At 53.7% G+C, this 15,000-nt stretch overlaps 1 protein-coding gene across 1 annotated transcript in view; it reads left to right on the forward strand.

Moving 5' to 3' along the window:
• Window positions 1-1,120: 1,120 nt before the first annotated feature.
• mast2 (microtubule associated serine/threonine kinase 2) overlaps window positions 1,121-15,000 on the forward strand; it is a 25,998-nt gene continuing 12,118 nt past the window's right edge. Inside the window, exons 1-16 of the mRNA XM_062452176.1 lie at window positions 1,121-1,191; window positions 1,910-1,930; window positions 2,559-2,637; window positions 2,934-3,089; window positions 7,061-7,136; window positions 7,288-7,497; window positions 10,888-10,989; window positions 11,965-12,097; window positions 12,471-12,538; window positions 12,634-12,722; window positions 13,063-13,271; window positions 13,448-13,586; window positions 13,817-13,949; window positions 14,091-14,256; window positions 14,411-14,512; window positions 14,819-14,941. Of these exons, the coding sequence (XP_062308160.1) occupies window positions 2,564-2,637; window positions 2,934-3,089; window positions 7,061-7,136; window positions 7,288-7,497; window positions 10,888-10,989; window positions 11,965-12,097; window positions 12,471-12,538; window positions 12,634-12,722; window positions 13,063-13,271; window positions 13,448-13,586; window positions 13,817-13,949; window positions 14,091-14,256; window positions 14,411-14,512; window positions 14,819-14,941 (1,780 nt within the window). The 5' untranslated portion in view covers window positions 1,121-1,191; window positions 1,910-1,930; window positions 2,559-2,563. The remainder of the gene's footprint in view (window positions 1,192-1,909; window positions 1,931-2,558; window positions 2,638-2,933; window positions 3,090-7,060; window positions 7,137-7,287; window positions 7,498-10,887; window positions 10,990-11,964; window positions 12,098-12,470; window positions 12,539-12,633; window positions 12,723-13,062; window positions 13,272-13,447; window positions 13,587-13,816; window positions 13,950-14,090; window positions 14,257-14,410; window positions 14,513-14,818; window positions 14,942-15,000) is intronic.

Consider the following 15,000-nt stretch of genomic DNA (forward strand, 5'->3'; position numbering starts at 1 on the left):
TGACTGTGTGTGACTGTGTGTGTGACTGTGTGTGACTGTGTGTGTGACTGTGTGTACATGCTTTTCTTTGTTGTGCTAAAGTAGGCCACTGTGACATCAGTGCCGCATTCTCCCAGCATCTTCTAATGTTGTGTGACACTCCTGTGCTGTGGATAGAGTGTGTGTGTGTGTGTGTGTGTGTGTGTGTGTGTGTGTGTGTGTGTGTGTGTGTGTGTGTGTGTGTGTGTGTGTGTGTGCGCACACTAGAACTCTTAACACCTTCTCCATGCCACACACCAGGGAGTCCTGGAGTGCATTACCATACAATGAGCTTCTGTGTAGCTTTTACACACACACATGCTGTACACACACACACAGTGGGATGTTTTGCATAATGAGAGATGGATCCCCTGTTGTGTGTGTGTGTGTGTGTGTGATTAATGGTTGTCTACTCAGTGATGTGTATTCTAGCTTGTACCCAGGCAGCGTGTCATCGTGCAGACTGAGCTCCCCACACGCCCCTAACAGCTCCTCTGAGGCACCCTCCATTTAAACAGCCTCTCCCTGACAGGCCCCACACGCACTCACACACACACACTGATTTCCAGACTCACACACATACTCCCTCACACACACACATACACACACACACACACACTTTCATGTTCCAAACCCCCAGCCCTGGCCCAGAAGTGACAGACAGGAGATATTATCCTCTTATTAATATTTAATGTTTCATATTCTGTTCTGGATAGGCGTGGGGGTAAAGGGGGGGGAGGGGGGGGTTGCATAATTGATCCATAGTATCCCCCCCCCCCCCCACAGCCCCACAGCCCCCCTGTAGACTGATTGGGATGATGAATGAGGGGTGGATGTGTCTCTGCTGGAGAGGGAGGTAAACCACTCTATCACACTAATTATCTCTCTCTCTTTCCATCTCTTTCTCTCTGTGTCTCTCTCTGTCTCTCTCTCTTTCCCTCTATCTCTCTGTCTCTCTTTCCCTCTCTCCCTCTCTCTCTTTCCCTCTCTCTCTCCCTCTCTCTCTCTCTCTCTCTCTCTCTCTCTCTCTCTCTCTCTCTCTCTCTCTCTCTCTCTCTCTCTCTCTCTCTCTCTCTCTCTCTCTCTCTCTCTCTCAGGGAGCAGCCCTCTGGACAGCCCCAGGAACTTCTCCCCCAACACAGCAGCACACTTCTCTTTTGTCCCAGCACGCAGGTGAGCCCTGGGGGGTCAGAGGTCAGGGGTCAGCGCTCTCGGGGGGGGGGGGGGCGTGGCCCAATTCGCTTCTCAGTCCAAAATGGCCTCCCTTCATCGAGGCAAGTTTACGGTTCAAATTACCCATCCCTCTCTCTCTTTCTCTCTCTCTCTGTCTCTATCTCTATCTCTCTCTCTCTCGCACTCTCTTACACACACACACACACACACCTCCACACCCTCTCTCTGCCACACCAACCTGCTCCTCTTTAGAAGAGAACAGAGGGCGAGGCGAACACACAGGCTCCCTGTAATACCCACCTGTCGGGTGCATTGAAGGGGAACTGATCACAGAGCCAGCGATGTGCTGTGCGGTTTGAAGCCCCCGTCAAGATTTAAAAAAAGAGTGGATTCAAAGAGAGTTTAATCGGGAGATAGAGTGCGCACCGCCGGGATGAAAGCAGAGTCTGTAGACCAGAGAAGAAGAGAGCGCTCTCCTGCGTGACCTCAGTGGTGCAGGTGAGACTGCTGGAGGCCTGGACTGTGAGGCAACAGTGCCACCTAGTGGTGTGAAGAGATGTTACATGATACCCGCATTTGACGACCACAGGCGGCATGTTAAAATATAACGGTTACTCCCTGCCTATATTCGTGTGCATTGACACACACCTTGATACACACACACAGGCACACACAAACACACAGCCCTCTAGCTAACACTGTCCTCTCTCCCAAACAGTCACGGACACAGGGCTGACAGGTAACCTCACCTTTGACCTCCCCTCCCTCCCTCCCCCACCCTGTACCGCCTGCACCCCAGCATGGCTGCTGCCTGGGACCATCCCTCTGTCCTGCAGCGCCGAGCATGGCAGACACAGTTCTGGTTCCTGCTTAGCAGTCTGTCCAGAGGAACACTCCGTGTTCCGGGCTGAACACTCCGTGTTCCGGGCTGAACACTCCGTGTTCCGGCTGAACACTCCGTGTTCCGGGCTGAACACTCCGTGTTCCGGGATGAACACTCCGTGTTCCGGGCTGAACTCTGGGCGTCCGGTCCGTGTCGGACGGTCAGAGTTCGGCTGTATGGCCCTGACTCTCCTGCCTCTTCTGCCTCTCCTGCTGCCTCTGTGGCCCACTTTAGTTTTGACTCTCTTCCGCAGAATGGATGCTTGTCTCCTCGTTGCTATCCTGTAATGTTAGATCATCCATTCTGTGTGTGTGCATGAGCTGGCTTCATCTGTTTTGGATGATCAGAGTGTGCGAGTGTGTGTGTGTGTGTGTGTGTGTGTGTGTGTGTGTGTGGATGTACTGCTCAATAGCAATTGGAGAAAAAAGGCTTGCTCTGACACTGTCTCTCTCTCTCTCTCGCTCTCTCTCGCTCTTTCTCTCAGGTCTGATGGCAGGCGCTGGTCTCTGGCCTCCCTGCCCTCGTCTGGCTATGGCACCAACACACCCAGCTCCACTGTCTCGGTAAGTGTGTGTGTGTGTGTGTCAGGTGAGCCTCACTAGCCAAGCAGTCGTCTGACTGTGTCACTAGCCATTAGCCTTGTTGTTCCACCTGTGTCATCAGCAGTTAAACGCTACACCCCCTAATACCGCTAGCCGTAGCGTTAGCCGCTACATCCCCTCATACCGTTAGCCATAGCTTTATCCGCTACATCCCCTCATACAGTTAGCTGTAGCGTTAGCCGCTACGTCGCCAGCTAGCCCGGCTAGCCCCTCGACGGTTGAGCCCTTGTAATCCCCTCCCTCTCTGCCTCTCACAGTCGTCCTGTTCATCCCAGGAGAAGCTGCACCAGCTGCCCTTCCAGCCCACAGCGGACGAGCTGCACTTCCTCACCAAGCACTTCAGCTCCGAGAGCGTCACGGACGAGGACGGGCGCCACTCCCCCCGCCATGCGGCCGCGCTCCCGCAGCCTCAGGTGAGGCCCTCCTCCCTGCCCCTCTATCACACCCATCAGGCCCGCGTGTGTGTGTGTGTGTGTGTGTGTGTGTGGCAGACTGTAGAAAGGTCAGCCGTCTCTCGTTGACTGCAGACCTGGCAGCCTTGAGTGACAGTGAACTCTTCACTGTGGCATCACCTTCTCAAAGAAGCCTTCTGCTGGCCTTATCACCCACACCCAGAACCTCTCTCTCTCTGACCTGCCCCTCTCTCTCTGACCTGCCCCTCTCTCTCTGACCTGCCCCTCTCTCTCTGACCTGCCCCTCTCTCTCTCTCTCTCTGTCTCTCTCTCTCTCTCTCAGACCTGCCCCTCACTCTCATTCCCCACCTCTCTTCCTCTTTCTATCTCTTTATCTCCTTCCTTCTCCCCCTCTTATTTCTGGTTCTCTCTCTCCTTCCCCCCTCCTCCTCTTTGTGATATGTACCAGGCTGTATCAGTGGGTCACCTCACCTGGCACTGACTAATCTTCTGAGAGACCATGCCAGGTGTCATCCCAACAGCAGCAGGTGCCCCCCCCTCCCTCCTCTCCTGTACCCTTCCTGCATCCTCTCATCCTCCGCCAGCCCCCTCCGCTCCGCTGGTCTCTGTCTGTCCACACAGAGCTACAAGGAGAGACCAGAGGGAGAGAGAGACAGGAGAGGGGAGAGCAGGTGATTGATGGGTAGAAAAAGTGGGCAGTCTACCGTGAAGGGGAAATCCAAAAGATAGGAAGTGAGGTGAGAGAGGTTGAGTGATGGAGACTGGGAGGGTGTGAGAGAGGGATGAGGGGAGAGAGGGAGGGAGGGTGTGAGAGAGGGATGAGGGGAGAGAGGGAGGGAGGGAGGGTGTGAGAGAGAGGGAAAATGAGAATCAGGCCGGCTAATTTAAACGAGGGAAAGCAATCATATGATCATTACATGGCCTTGATCATCATCCACGCTGGGAGTGACAGCATCGCTTCTTCTCCTGTCGTTTAACTCACTTTCTCTACCTCCCCCCTCTCACTCTCCCTTTTTCTTTCCCTCCCTCCCTCTCCCACCCTCTCATTCTTTCTCCCTCCCTCTTTTTCATCTCCCTTCCTCCCTCTCTCTCACTGTCCCCCCTCCCCTCCTCCCAGACTACATTCTCTTTCTGAGGGTTCTTGAAATGAGCTCAGCACGTCATCCATCTCTCCTCTGCGCTGCTGTTCTCTGGCCTGGTGGAGCTGCTTAACCGCCAGCCCCAGGGTCCTAGCTTCCCCCACTCACACACCGCCATCATCGGTACTTAGCTCCGCAGTTAGCAGACACACCCACACACACCACTGGGTGAGTCACGCTGCTTGAGATTTCTCTGGAGGTTCTTCTCCATGTCTCTGGGCCGGGCCCCACGTGGCTGTCTTATCAGAGCAGGGGGAGGGGGGGAGGGGGAGGGGTGGTCATGGGAGCTGGGGTTGTTGTCCAACTTGTTATCCGTGGTTGTTGGTTTCACTGATGAGGGCTCTGAGGTGTTTACAATACCACACACACCTCCCTGGCAGACCTGCCCTGCTGTCATGGTCAATTAGGTTCTTCATTTCCCAAGTCAGGCCGCAGCCGATTAACCAATGTTACCCTCTTTCTCTCTCTCTGTCTCTCTCTCTGTCTCTCCCTCCCTCCCTCTCTCTCTCCCTTTATCTCTCTCTGCCTCTCTCTCTCCATGTCTCCCTCTCTCTCTCTCTTTATCTCTCTCTCCATCTCCCTCTCTCTATCTCTCTCTCTCTCTCTCTCTCTCTCTCTCTCTCTCTCTCTCTCTCTCTCTCTCTCTCCCCATGTCTCCCTCCCTCTCTCTCTCTTTATCTGCCTCCTCTCTCTCTCTGTCTCTCTCCATGTCTCTCTCTCCCCTCTCTCTTTCTCTATCTCTCCATCGTTCTACTTCCACCCCTCCTTTTCTCATATCTGATTCACTTCATGTATCCCCCTAACCAAGCCTGCCCTCAGTGTTTTCTAGTCTTCCTGATGTAATCTGACATCACCTCATCAGGAAACAAAGGCCTTATTACCACAATCACTCCACTTCAACATCGATAGCCTCAGACAGTCAGATCATACCAGACATCATTAGATAGTCATCAAACTGTTAATCGCAAACTCTCCTCGGCTGTTTCACACAGAAACAAAGACCAGGGAGAAAAAGAGAGAGAAAAAATCATCCCGTAACTATGTGAGAGTCTGCTTTTCAAGGTCGTTCCCCAAATTACGAGGATACTTTTCTTTTTTAGGATAGCCGTGAGGGCATTTCTACCTCTCATTCCGGTTGAAATATTGCGTTTTCTAATTATCCTTTGTCTGCCTGGCTCGCTGGCTGGCTGTGTTCATGCTGAGGACTGTTGAGATTCTAATGTGAGCCTGTCTAAGCCTTACTCAATAAACCTCACCCATAGCTAAAACTGGGGGGGGGGGGGAATTACCCCAAATTTAAGTATTTATTCAGCACCCCCTGGCTAGGCATCCATCTCTGTCAGAGCTAACCTTTCCTTACCGAGACGGAGAGGTGAATGGTGTTTTTTTTTACCTCGATTGAAATGTTTGATTTGAAGACGACAGGTAGACTGTGCCTGGAGCTGGGGATTTTAGTCTTCCTAGTTTGATTGACACACCTGTAAAGAGATCAGAGGCTAGTGTGTGTGTGTGTGTGTGTGTGTTTGTGTGTGCGCGCGCCAGAACAAGATTGCCTTTGTCTTGCTTTTCATCCTTCTTTTTACTCTTTGCATGGCCATTTGTTTATAATGTGTGTGTGTGTGTCTCAGTGTGTGTGTATGTGTCTCAGTGTGTGTGTGTGTACCTGTGTGCTGGCATGATGATAAACTGCCTCTGTGCGGTTGACCTCATATGTCACACATTCAGTGTGTTCTCATTCTATTAGGCCGTGTAATTGGACGGGCGGGCTGTCGATGAATGACCGGGAGCATTACCTCATCCCTCCTGGTCACGTGTGCACACACACACGGATGACTCACACACCCAGATCCACATGTTTACCCCCTCTACACTCCCCCCCAACACTACACACCACAGAGATGGGAGCGTATCTCTACCTCACACACACACACTCCTCTCAGCAGCTCCTTAGCTTACTGTCCACAGAGTGACAGACAGAAAGGTCAGAGCCTTCTCTGTTTTCTCCCTTTGTTTCTCCTCTGCAGTCCAGGGTTAGAGGGTTAGAGGGATGGAGGGATGGAGGAGTGGAGAGATAGAAAGATTGAGAAGTGGGGGGATAGAGGGATGGAGGAGTGGGGGATAGAGGGATGGAGGAGTGGAGGGATGGAGGAGTGGAGAGAGAGAGGGATGGGAGGAGTGGGGGATAGAGGGATGGAGGAGTGGAGGGATGGAGGAGTGGGGGGATAGAAGGATGGAGGAGTGGAGGGATGGAGGAGTGGGGGGATAGAAGGATGGAGGGATGGAGGAGTGGGGCTGTAGGGCCACGGTGGAGGACAGGTCCCAGGCAGTGGAGTGTGTCTGGCTCCAGGGCTCCAGAGGAATGACCTTTACCTCCTCACCCTGGAGGAGACTGAGGCTTCATGCAGCCCGCCAGGGAGCCACTGGCAACATCCACTAGCCCTCAGGGGTCTGTCTGTGTGTGTGTGTGTGTGTGTGTGTGTGTGTCTGTGTGTGTGTCTGTGTGTTCGTCATGTGACTGAAGCAGTCAGCCATGTATGTCCCTGTGTGTTTTTCATAGCGAGAGCTGTCATACTCCTCAAGATGGGCTGTGACCTTTCTGTGACCTCTCACTGTGACCTCTCGTCGTGACCCCTCTTTCTCCCGTTGTCTTGTCTCTATGACGACCCGAGAGCCCCCAGAGGCTGTCATCGACTGCAGACCGGTTCCCTGGTGCACCCTGGGACTTGTAGGCCAGATCACACCGAGACCTCACTGTCTCTCGTTCCGTCTCGGTGAATTTCTATCTTCTGACCACTCATACGTGTGTGTGTGTGCGTGTGTGCTCTCCTCCAGCCCTGGACGCTCTCCTATATCTTTTGATCATGAGATCGTCATGATGAACCATGTCTACAAGGAGCGCTTCCCCAAGGTACGTCCACACACACACACTTTCACCAGAGAAATCTAGTTCACCTCCATAGCTCCATGTCCTCCCAAGGCCTGCATGTGCTCATGCTCGTCCGACCATGAGCTCTCACGCGCGTGTGTGTGTGTGTGACTCCCCCCCCCCCCCCCCTCAGGCCACAGCGCAGATGGAGGAGCGTCTGTCTGACTTCCTGTCTGCGGCGGCCCCTGACACGGTGACCCCCCTGGGGGACGGTGTGCTGAGTTTCATCCACCACCAGCTGATGGAGCTCTCCAGGGACTGTCTGGACAAGTCCCACCATGGACTCATCACCTCCCGATACTTCTACGAGCTCCAGGAGAACCTGGAGAAGCTGCTGCAGGATGTGAGTTGCTCCACACTCTGTTAGTCATGTCTGAGAGGTACCCCACTCTGTTAGTCATGTCTGAGAGGTGCTCCACTCTGTTAGTTATGTCTGAGAGGTACCCCACTCTGTTAGTTATGTCTGAGAGGTACCCCACTCTGTTAGTTATGTCTGAGAGGTACCCCACTCTGTTAGTCATGTCTGAGAGGTGCCCCACTCTGTTAGTTATGTCTGAGAGGTGCCCCACTCTGTTAGGTACAGGTATAGAGTTTAAGCAATACTTTAATATCAGAGTGAAATGTGCTTTAATGTCACAGATTTAAAAAAAACTGTGTAGTGGAGTGAGAAATCGTAAAGGATTACCATCTCACTTCATAAAACTTGCGATGAGTAATCATTTATTTGATTAAAATATATTCAGTAATCGTTGAGGAGGTGATTTTGTGTTTAATGTTTTTATTGATCATTCAAGTTAAGTAACATAAACATGACGATAGAAATTGGGCATCACAGTCTTTACAATACAGTCACCCCAATCAATGCCAATCTAGCAACTTTTCTGATCTTATCTTTTTTATATTTTCACCCCCCCAGAAGTTGAGGAGGTGATTGTTTGGAAGACTGTGTTTTCGTGTTTGGGGGCCGTGTTCATGCATGGTTACACTAACGTCTTCACAGCGTTGTTAGCGACGCCGGCTAACTGATCAGTCTCTCCCAGCGCCGGCTAACTGATCAGTCTCTCCCAGCGGCGGTTTGTTTTGTCAGCAGGTCGTGATGTCATAGTGACAAGGAAGGTAATTTGACCCCGTTGAGTCAATTAGAAAGTCATGGAGCATCGCTCCCTCCCTCTCTCCCTCTGTCTCTCTCTCCCTCTCTCTCCCTCCCTCCACATGGGACTCTTTCCCTCGTCTCTGTCAGTGAGCAGTTAGTCAGCTGACTGACAGCTGATGTCTGTGTTAACGTTCCGCGGTGTGACGACTGGCTGGAATGTCCGTGGTTCTGGTCCCTTCAACACACTCCCAGCCTCCTGTGGGATCAAGGTGTGTGTGTGTGTGGGCTGGTGGTGCCTCTATTAGCTCAGTTACAGAGCTGGAGGGGCTCCTGGTTGTGACATTATAGCTCCCGGTGGCCCCATCTCTACCCTCAACTGGGGGGGGGGGGGGGACGGGGACCTCTCCCCTCCTCCCTGATTTTAATTTCACGCCCCAGCAGTCGCCGTGGTGACGGATGAGCCTCCCAGTCACCAGGGGGGAGGGGCGTGGGGTAGACGGAGGGGAGGGGCCCAGACGGAGGGGTGAGGGGGAGAGTATCGGCGTTTTCGATTGGCTGGTTAAACAGTCCCGCGCTGGTGTTAAAGCCTGTTAGAATGTACTTGGCGTGTCTTTGGAGATCTAGTCGGCAGATAACCTTCAGCGAGAATCACACGCACACGCGTGCTCCGTACCGATATCTGCCAGCCCTCACCAGGAGAGACGAGGAAACCTGGGCGAGGATGACATCACCGCCAGGACCCTAATTGGCCGTGGGGGGTTACCGAGGGGTTGCCGAGCGCGGCAGGTGGCGGGGGGGATACGTGAGGCGGGGTGCGCGTGGCGGACAAGCGTTCCAGGACGGTTTAGTTTTTGTTCCTGGTTTTCCATCGCGGGACGATGTCGCACGTGTCCTGGCAGAGGAGGCTGCAGGAGGAGGACTCTCTGCAGAACCTTCCGGACTCCAGGCAGTGGAGCACACTGTCACACCTGTGTGACGGACACGCCACCTTCACAGTTGAGTTAACTGAGGTTACTAACTAGCTGGTTGCTGTTTTTTTGAGTTAACTAGCTGGTTACTGTTCTGTTGAGTTAACTAGCTGGTTACTGTTTTGTTGAGTTGACTACCTGGTTACTGTTCTGTTGAGTTAACTAGCTGGTTACTGTTTTGTTGAGTTAACTAGCTGGTTACTGTTTTGTTGAGTTAACTAGCTGGTTACTGTTCTGTTAAGTTAACTAGCTGGTTACTATTTTGTTAACTAGCTGTTACTATTTTGTTAACTAGCTGGTTGCCAGCCTGTTTAATGTTGTGGGCTTGGAGGGCACATGTATACCAGCTGTTAGCTGGTAAAACAGCAAGTGTTAGAGCTAGGGGATGGTTGTGTTCGCTGTCATACTGAGTTGGAAAAGGTCACAGACATGAAGGTATTAGATACAGTAGCAGGAAACTAGGCTGTGGGGAAGATAGGAGGATTTTTTGGAGGGTAGTGGAGTGAAAATGTGTGTTTGGGAATGAGGCGGTCACCGTAGATTCTTCTCTCCTCCTATTGTCCTTTAGCCCTGACCCTCTCAGTCAGACCTACTTCCATCCTCCCCCCTCCCTCCTCCTCGCATCCATCCATCCCGCCTTCCCTCCCTCCATCCCATCCCGCCCCTTGCCGTGACCCTATTAGAATCCTGGCAGGGGACCTGCTCACCTCACGCCCCGGCCCGGGCCCTCGCTGACCCGTCGCCATGACAACCGGCCCCTGGAGGAGGGATGGGGGATGGGGGGGAGGAACCCCCCTCCCCAATACCCCGGTCACCTGTGGGGGGGGGGGGGGAGCTAAGTCCCAGCTCAGCACTATCGGTCAGGCCTCCCTGTCTCACTGATAGTCCTGCTCTAATATGCAGCCGTACACACACAAACAAATAGGCACACACACACGCAGGCGTAATTAGCTTCTGCTTGCACGGAGGATCATCCCACCACTGTCCATTACTCACCGATTTCACCCCCCCCCCCCTCCGAATCTCCCGCGTTTTGGAGTTTCATTACTGTTCTAAATGATTGGGGCCTCCAGGGCAAGGCTGGCTGTCACTGGCAGGATGTGTCTATTAGCTGCTGGCAGACACATGGCTCCTGCCTTGTTTATTAACTGGGCCTCCCTCTCTGTTAAGCTGTCGTCCTGACTGATCGCTGAGTTTTACACCCCCCACACACACACACACACACACCTCGTCATCCCAGTCCCTCATCTCACGGTGCCCGCTGTGTTTTGTGTTAGTCTCTCCCGTCTCACTCTCCTCAGTGAGATGCGATCCTCAGGTAAACGACTCTGTCTAAACCCACAGCCGGGGTTGTTTGTGCTGTGAATTTCCCTGAGGAGTCGAGGAGTTCCTTCAGACTCCCCCAGGAGTCTCTGTGGAATGCAGACACTACACCTCTAACTGTTCCCTCAGTCCTTATCGTATTCTGCCGTTGGCGGGAGGCTGTTTTTCCCGCTCTGAAAACTCCTTTGAGGTCAACGTTCCCCTGTTACCTGTCAGCTACCTCAACCTGGATTTAGTAACCTTAACTGTCTGTCTCTCCTCTCTCTCCTTCTTTCTCTGTCTCTCTTTCCCCTTTCCACTCCCCTCCCTTTCTCTCTCTCTCTCTCTGGTGGTCCTTATCTCGGTCCAGGCTCATGAGAGGTCAGAGAGTGTGGAGGTGACCTTCGTCACCCAGCTGGTGAAGAAGCTGATGATCGTCATCGCCCGACCTGCTCGCCTCCTGGAGTGTCTGGTGAGACCACGCACACACACACACATGCATGTATGGTGTGTTATCGGCACCTCCCAGCTGGTACCGTCGGGGTTTCTGTGTTTTCCATCAGGGCTCCCTCTTTCCCTCCACCAACCCCCAGCACGCCCCTGCTCTCTGCCCAGCCAGGGAGAGGGGAGCTGGGGGACAGGGGGTGCTCCATCACCCCCCCTTCCCCCTCCACCTCCACAGCAACGCAGCTGGGAGAATTCCTCCACCTCAGCTGTCTGTGGAAGAAGGGATGTGGGTGGAGGGAGGGAGGGGGGGGTGGGTGAGAACCTGCCCCTGTGTTCACATCTGTAGTTTTGACTAATCACATGCAGCCAACGCCATGACAACACAACACCGGTTTTCACAAATGGTCGCACACACAGCTTGGCAAGGGGGAGAGGGTGCTGGGCGGGACAGAGAGAGGGAGGGCTGAAGGGGAGAGAGGGTTAGGGAGGGAGGGAGAGAGAGAGAGAGATAGGGAGGGAGAAAGAGAGGGAGGGAGAGAGAGATAGGGAGGGAGAAAGAGAGAGAGAGGGAGGGAGGGAGGGAGGGAGGGAGGGAGGGAGGGAGGGAGGGAGGGAGGGAGGGAGGGAGGGAGGGAGGGAGGGAGATGGGGGCAGGATAAGGTGGTTCTCTGTCTTTGCCAGAGGACATAAAGGAGTAATCCTCCACACTACAGCTCAGTATACTGTATCTGTGATCTGTATCATTACTGTGTACAGTGTATTATTCTAGATTATTCTAGCTTTGTTATCGCGAAACCCTTTTCCCCCTTTAAGTAGTAGTTATTATGTGGCTGGGTTAGCAAACAGGAACACACTGACAATCTTATCTATCAAGTAATACACACCGGTTATACATACCTCTCTCTCTACCTCAGTTTTCTGGAGTGTGTTGCTGTACCTGACCTTGGGCATTGGTGTGTGTGTGATGTTCGTGTGTGTGTGTGTGTGTGTGTGTGTGTAGGAGTTTGACCCAGAGGAGTTCTACCACCTGCTGGAGGCTGCGGAGGGCCACGCTAAGGAGGGCCAGGGCATCAAGACTGACATCCCCCGCTACATCATCAGCCAGCTGGGCCTGACCAGAGACCCCCTGGAGGGTATGCACACACACCTGTCTGACTGTCCTCTACCTGTCTGTCTGACTGTCCTCTACCTGACTGTCCTCTACCTGACTGTCCTCTACCTGACTGTCCTCTACCTGACTGTCCTCTACCTGTCTGTCTGACTGTCCTCTACCTGACTGTCCTCTACATGTCTGTCTGACTGTTCTCTACCTGTCTGTCCTCTACCTGACTGTCTGACTGTCCTCTGCCTGTCTGTCCTCTACCTGACTGTCCTCTACCTGTCTGTCCTCTACCTGTCTGTCCTCTACCTGACTGTCTGACTATCCTCTACCTGTCTGTCCTCTACCTGTCTGTCTGTGTGTGTGTGTGTGTGTCTGACCCTGTCTCTCTCTCTCTCTCTCTGTAGAAATCGCCCAGCTGAGCAGCTATGACAGTGGCCACCCTGACACGCCGGAGACAGACGACTCTGTTGACGTGAGTCCCTGTCTGCAACACCATCATCCCTCATCCCCCCCTCCCCCTCCTCAGGGGCCTGTGCTGTGTTCTAAGCCTGTCCTGCTGTGTTGCAGAGTCGCGTGGCCCCCCCCGCCCCCCAGACCAAGGCCCCCCGAGAGGAGGACTTTGAGAACATCAAGCTGATCAGTAACGGAGCCTACGGGTAAGACGTCCCAACCTGGACCAGGTTAGCTAGCCAGGCTAGCAGGCCCAGCACACAGCCGGGAGGTATCCTGGAGCAGCTAGCCAGGCTAGCAGGCCCAGCGTTCAGCCTGGAGGTATCCTGGAGCAGCTAGCCAGGCTAGCAGGCCCAGCACACAGCCGGAAGGTATCCTGGAGCAGCTAGCCAGGCTATCAGGCCCAGTGTTCAGCCTGGAGGTGTCCTGGACCAGCTAGCCAGGCTAGCAGGCTAGGTTTGGGGGCAAAACGTTCTTGTCTTGTCGATTTGACCTTCATTTCTCCCCTCTCCCTTCCTCCTCCTCCCCCTCCTCCTGCTCCTGCAGGGCCGTGTTCCTGGTGAGACACAAGGAGACGCGGCAGCGTTTTGCCATGAAGAAGATCAACAAGCAGAACCTGATCCTGAGGAACCAGATCCAGCAGGCCTTCGTGGAGAGAGACATCCTGACCTTCGCCGAGAACCCCTTCGTGGTCTCCATGTTCTGCTCCTTCGAGACACGCAGGCACCTCTGCATGGTCATGGAATATGTGGAAGGTAAGACTGTCACACTCTCTCTCTCTCTCTCTCTCTCTCTCTCTCTCTCACACTCTGTCTCTCTCTCTCTCGCTCACACACACACAATATATTCTACAGCAGATCCACTGTACAACTCACACCCCATAACATGCTTTACCCACACTAACACCCTGCCCTGTGTGTGTGTTGTCCAGGCGGTGACTGTGCCACCCTGCTGAAGAACATCGGGGCCCTCTCGGTGGACATGGCACGGCTGTACTTTGCAGAGACGGTGTTGGCCCTGGAGTACCTGCACAACTACGGCATCGTGCACCGGGACCTGAAACCTGACAAGTACGCTCACACACGCTCTCTCGCTTTTAATCTGGAAAACCGATTATCTTTTACTATTTTTAATTAATCAACAATGTTCCTCTCATCCCTCTCCCCTCTCCTCCACCCCCTCCCTCCCTCCCTCCCTCTCTCCCTCCCTCCCTCCCTCCCTCCCTCCCTCTCTCCCTCCCTCCCTCCCTCCCTCTCTCCCTCCCTCCCTCCCTCCCTCCCTGTCCCTCCCTCTCCTCCAGTCTTCTCATCACGTCCATGGGTCACATCAAGCTGACAGACTTCGGTCTGTCCAAGATAGGTCTGATGAGCCTGACCACGAACCTTTATGAGGGCCACATTGAGAAGGACACCAGGGAGTTCCGAGACAAACAGGTACACACACACAGAGACACACACACACACACACAGAGAGACAGACACACACACACACACACACACACACCTGGACACCCTAGCTGGTCTCCATGAGAACATTCCTGGCCTTTTTATTCAGACTCAGTGTGTGTGCTCCAGGTGTGTGGGACTCCAGAGTACATCGCCCCGGAGGTGATCCTGAGGCAGGGCTATGGGAAGCCGGTGGACTGGTGGGCCATGGGGGTCATCCTGTACGAGTTCCTGGTGGGCTGCGCCCCCTTCTTCGGAGACACAACCGAGGAGCTGTTCGGACAGGTCATCAGTGGTGGGTAGAGGACACACACTCTCACACACACACACACACACACACACACTACCTGACTATACTGCAAAATTGCCCAATCAAATTGAAGTGCAAAAGTATTTGTTTTAGTGACCGTGTGTGTGTGTGTGTGTGCGTGTGTGTGTGTGTGTGTTAGATGACATCATCTGGCCGGAGGAGGAAGAGGCTCTCCCCATGGAAGCCCAGGATCTGATCTCCAAGCTGCTGAGACAGAACCCCCTGGAGAGACTGGGAACAGGTAGGACACTGACAGCATGGACTGGGCAGGCTGGGCTGGGAGAAGATGACAGACTGGCTGTTCTATAGGAAGACACACTATCTTACCCTCTCTCTCTTTTACTTCCACCCCAACCTTTCCCCTCTCCCTCCCATCTCTCTCTCTCCCTCCCTCCCATCTCTCTCCCTCCCTCCCATCTCTCTCCCTCCCTCCCATCTCTCTCCCTCCCTCCCATCTCTTTCCCTCCCCCTCCCTCCCATCTCTCTCCCTCCCTCTCCCTCCCATCTCCCTCCCTCTCCCTCCCCTCTCCCCCTCTCTCTCCTCCAGGGAGTGCGTTTGAGGTGAAGCAGCATGGTTTCTTCACAGACCTGGACTGGAACTCTCTGCTGAGGCAGAAAGCAGAGTTCATCCCTCAGCTGGAGTCTGAAGACGACACCAGCTACTTCGACAGTCAGTACACGCCCTACTCTACTTTACCCTACTCTACTCTGCTGTACTCTGCCTTACTC

The sequence above is a fragment of the Osmerus eperlanus genome, chromosome 26, assembly GCF_963692335.1.
Source record: "Osmerus eperlanus chromosome 26, fOsmEpe2.1, whole genome shotgun sequence".
In the NCBI taxonomy this organism is placed as follows: Eukaryota; Metazoa; Chordata; class Actinopteri; order Osmeriformes; family Osmeridae; genus Osmerus; species Osmerus eperlanus.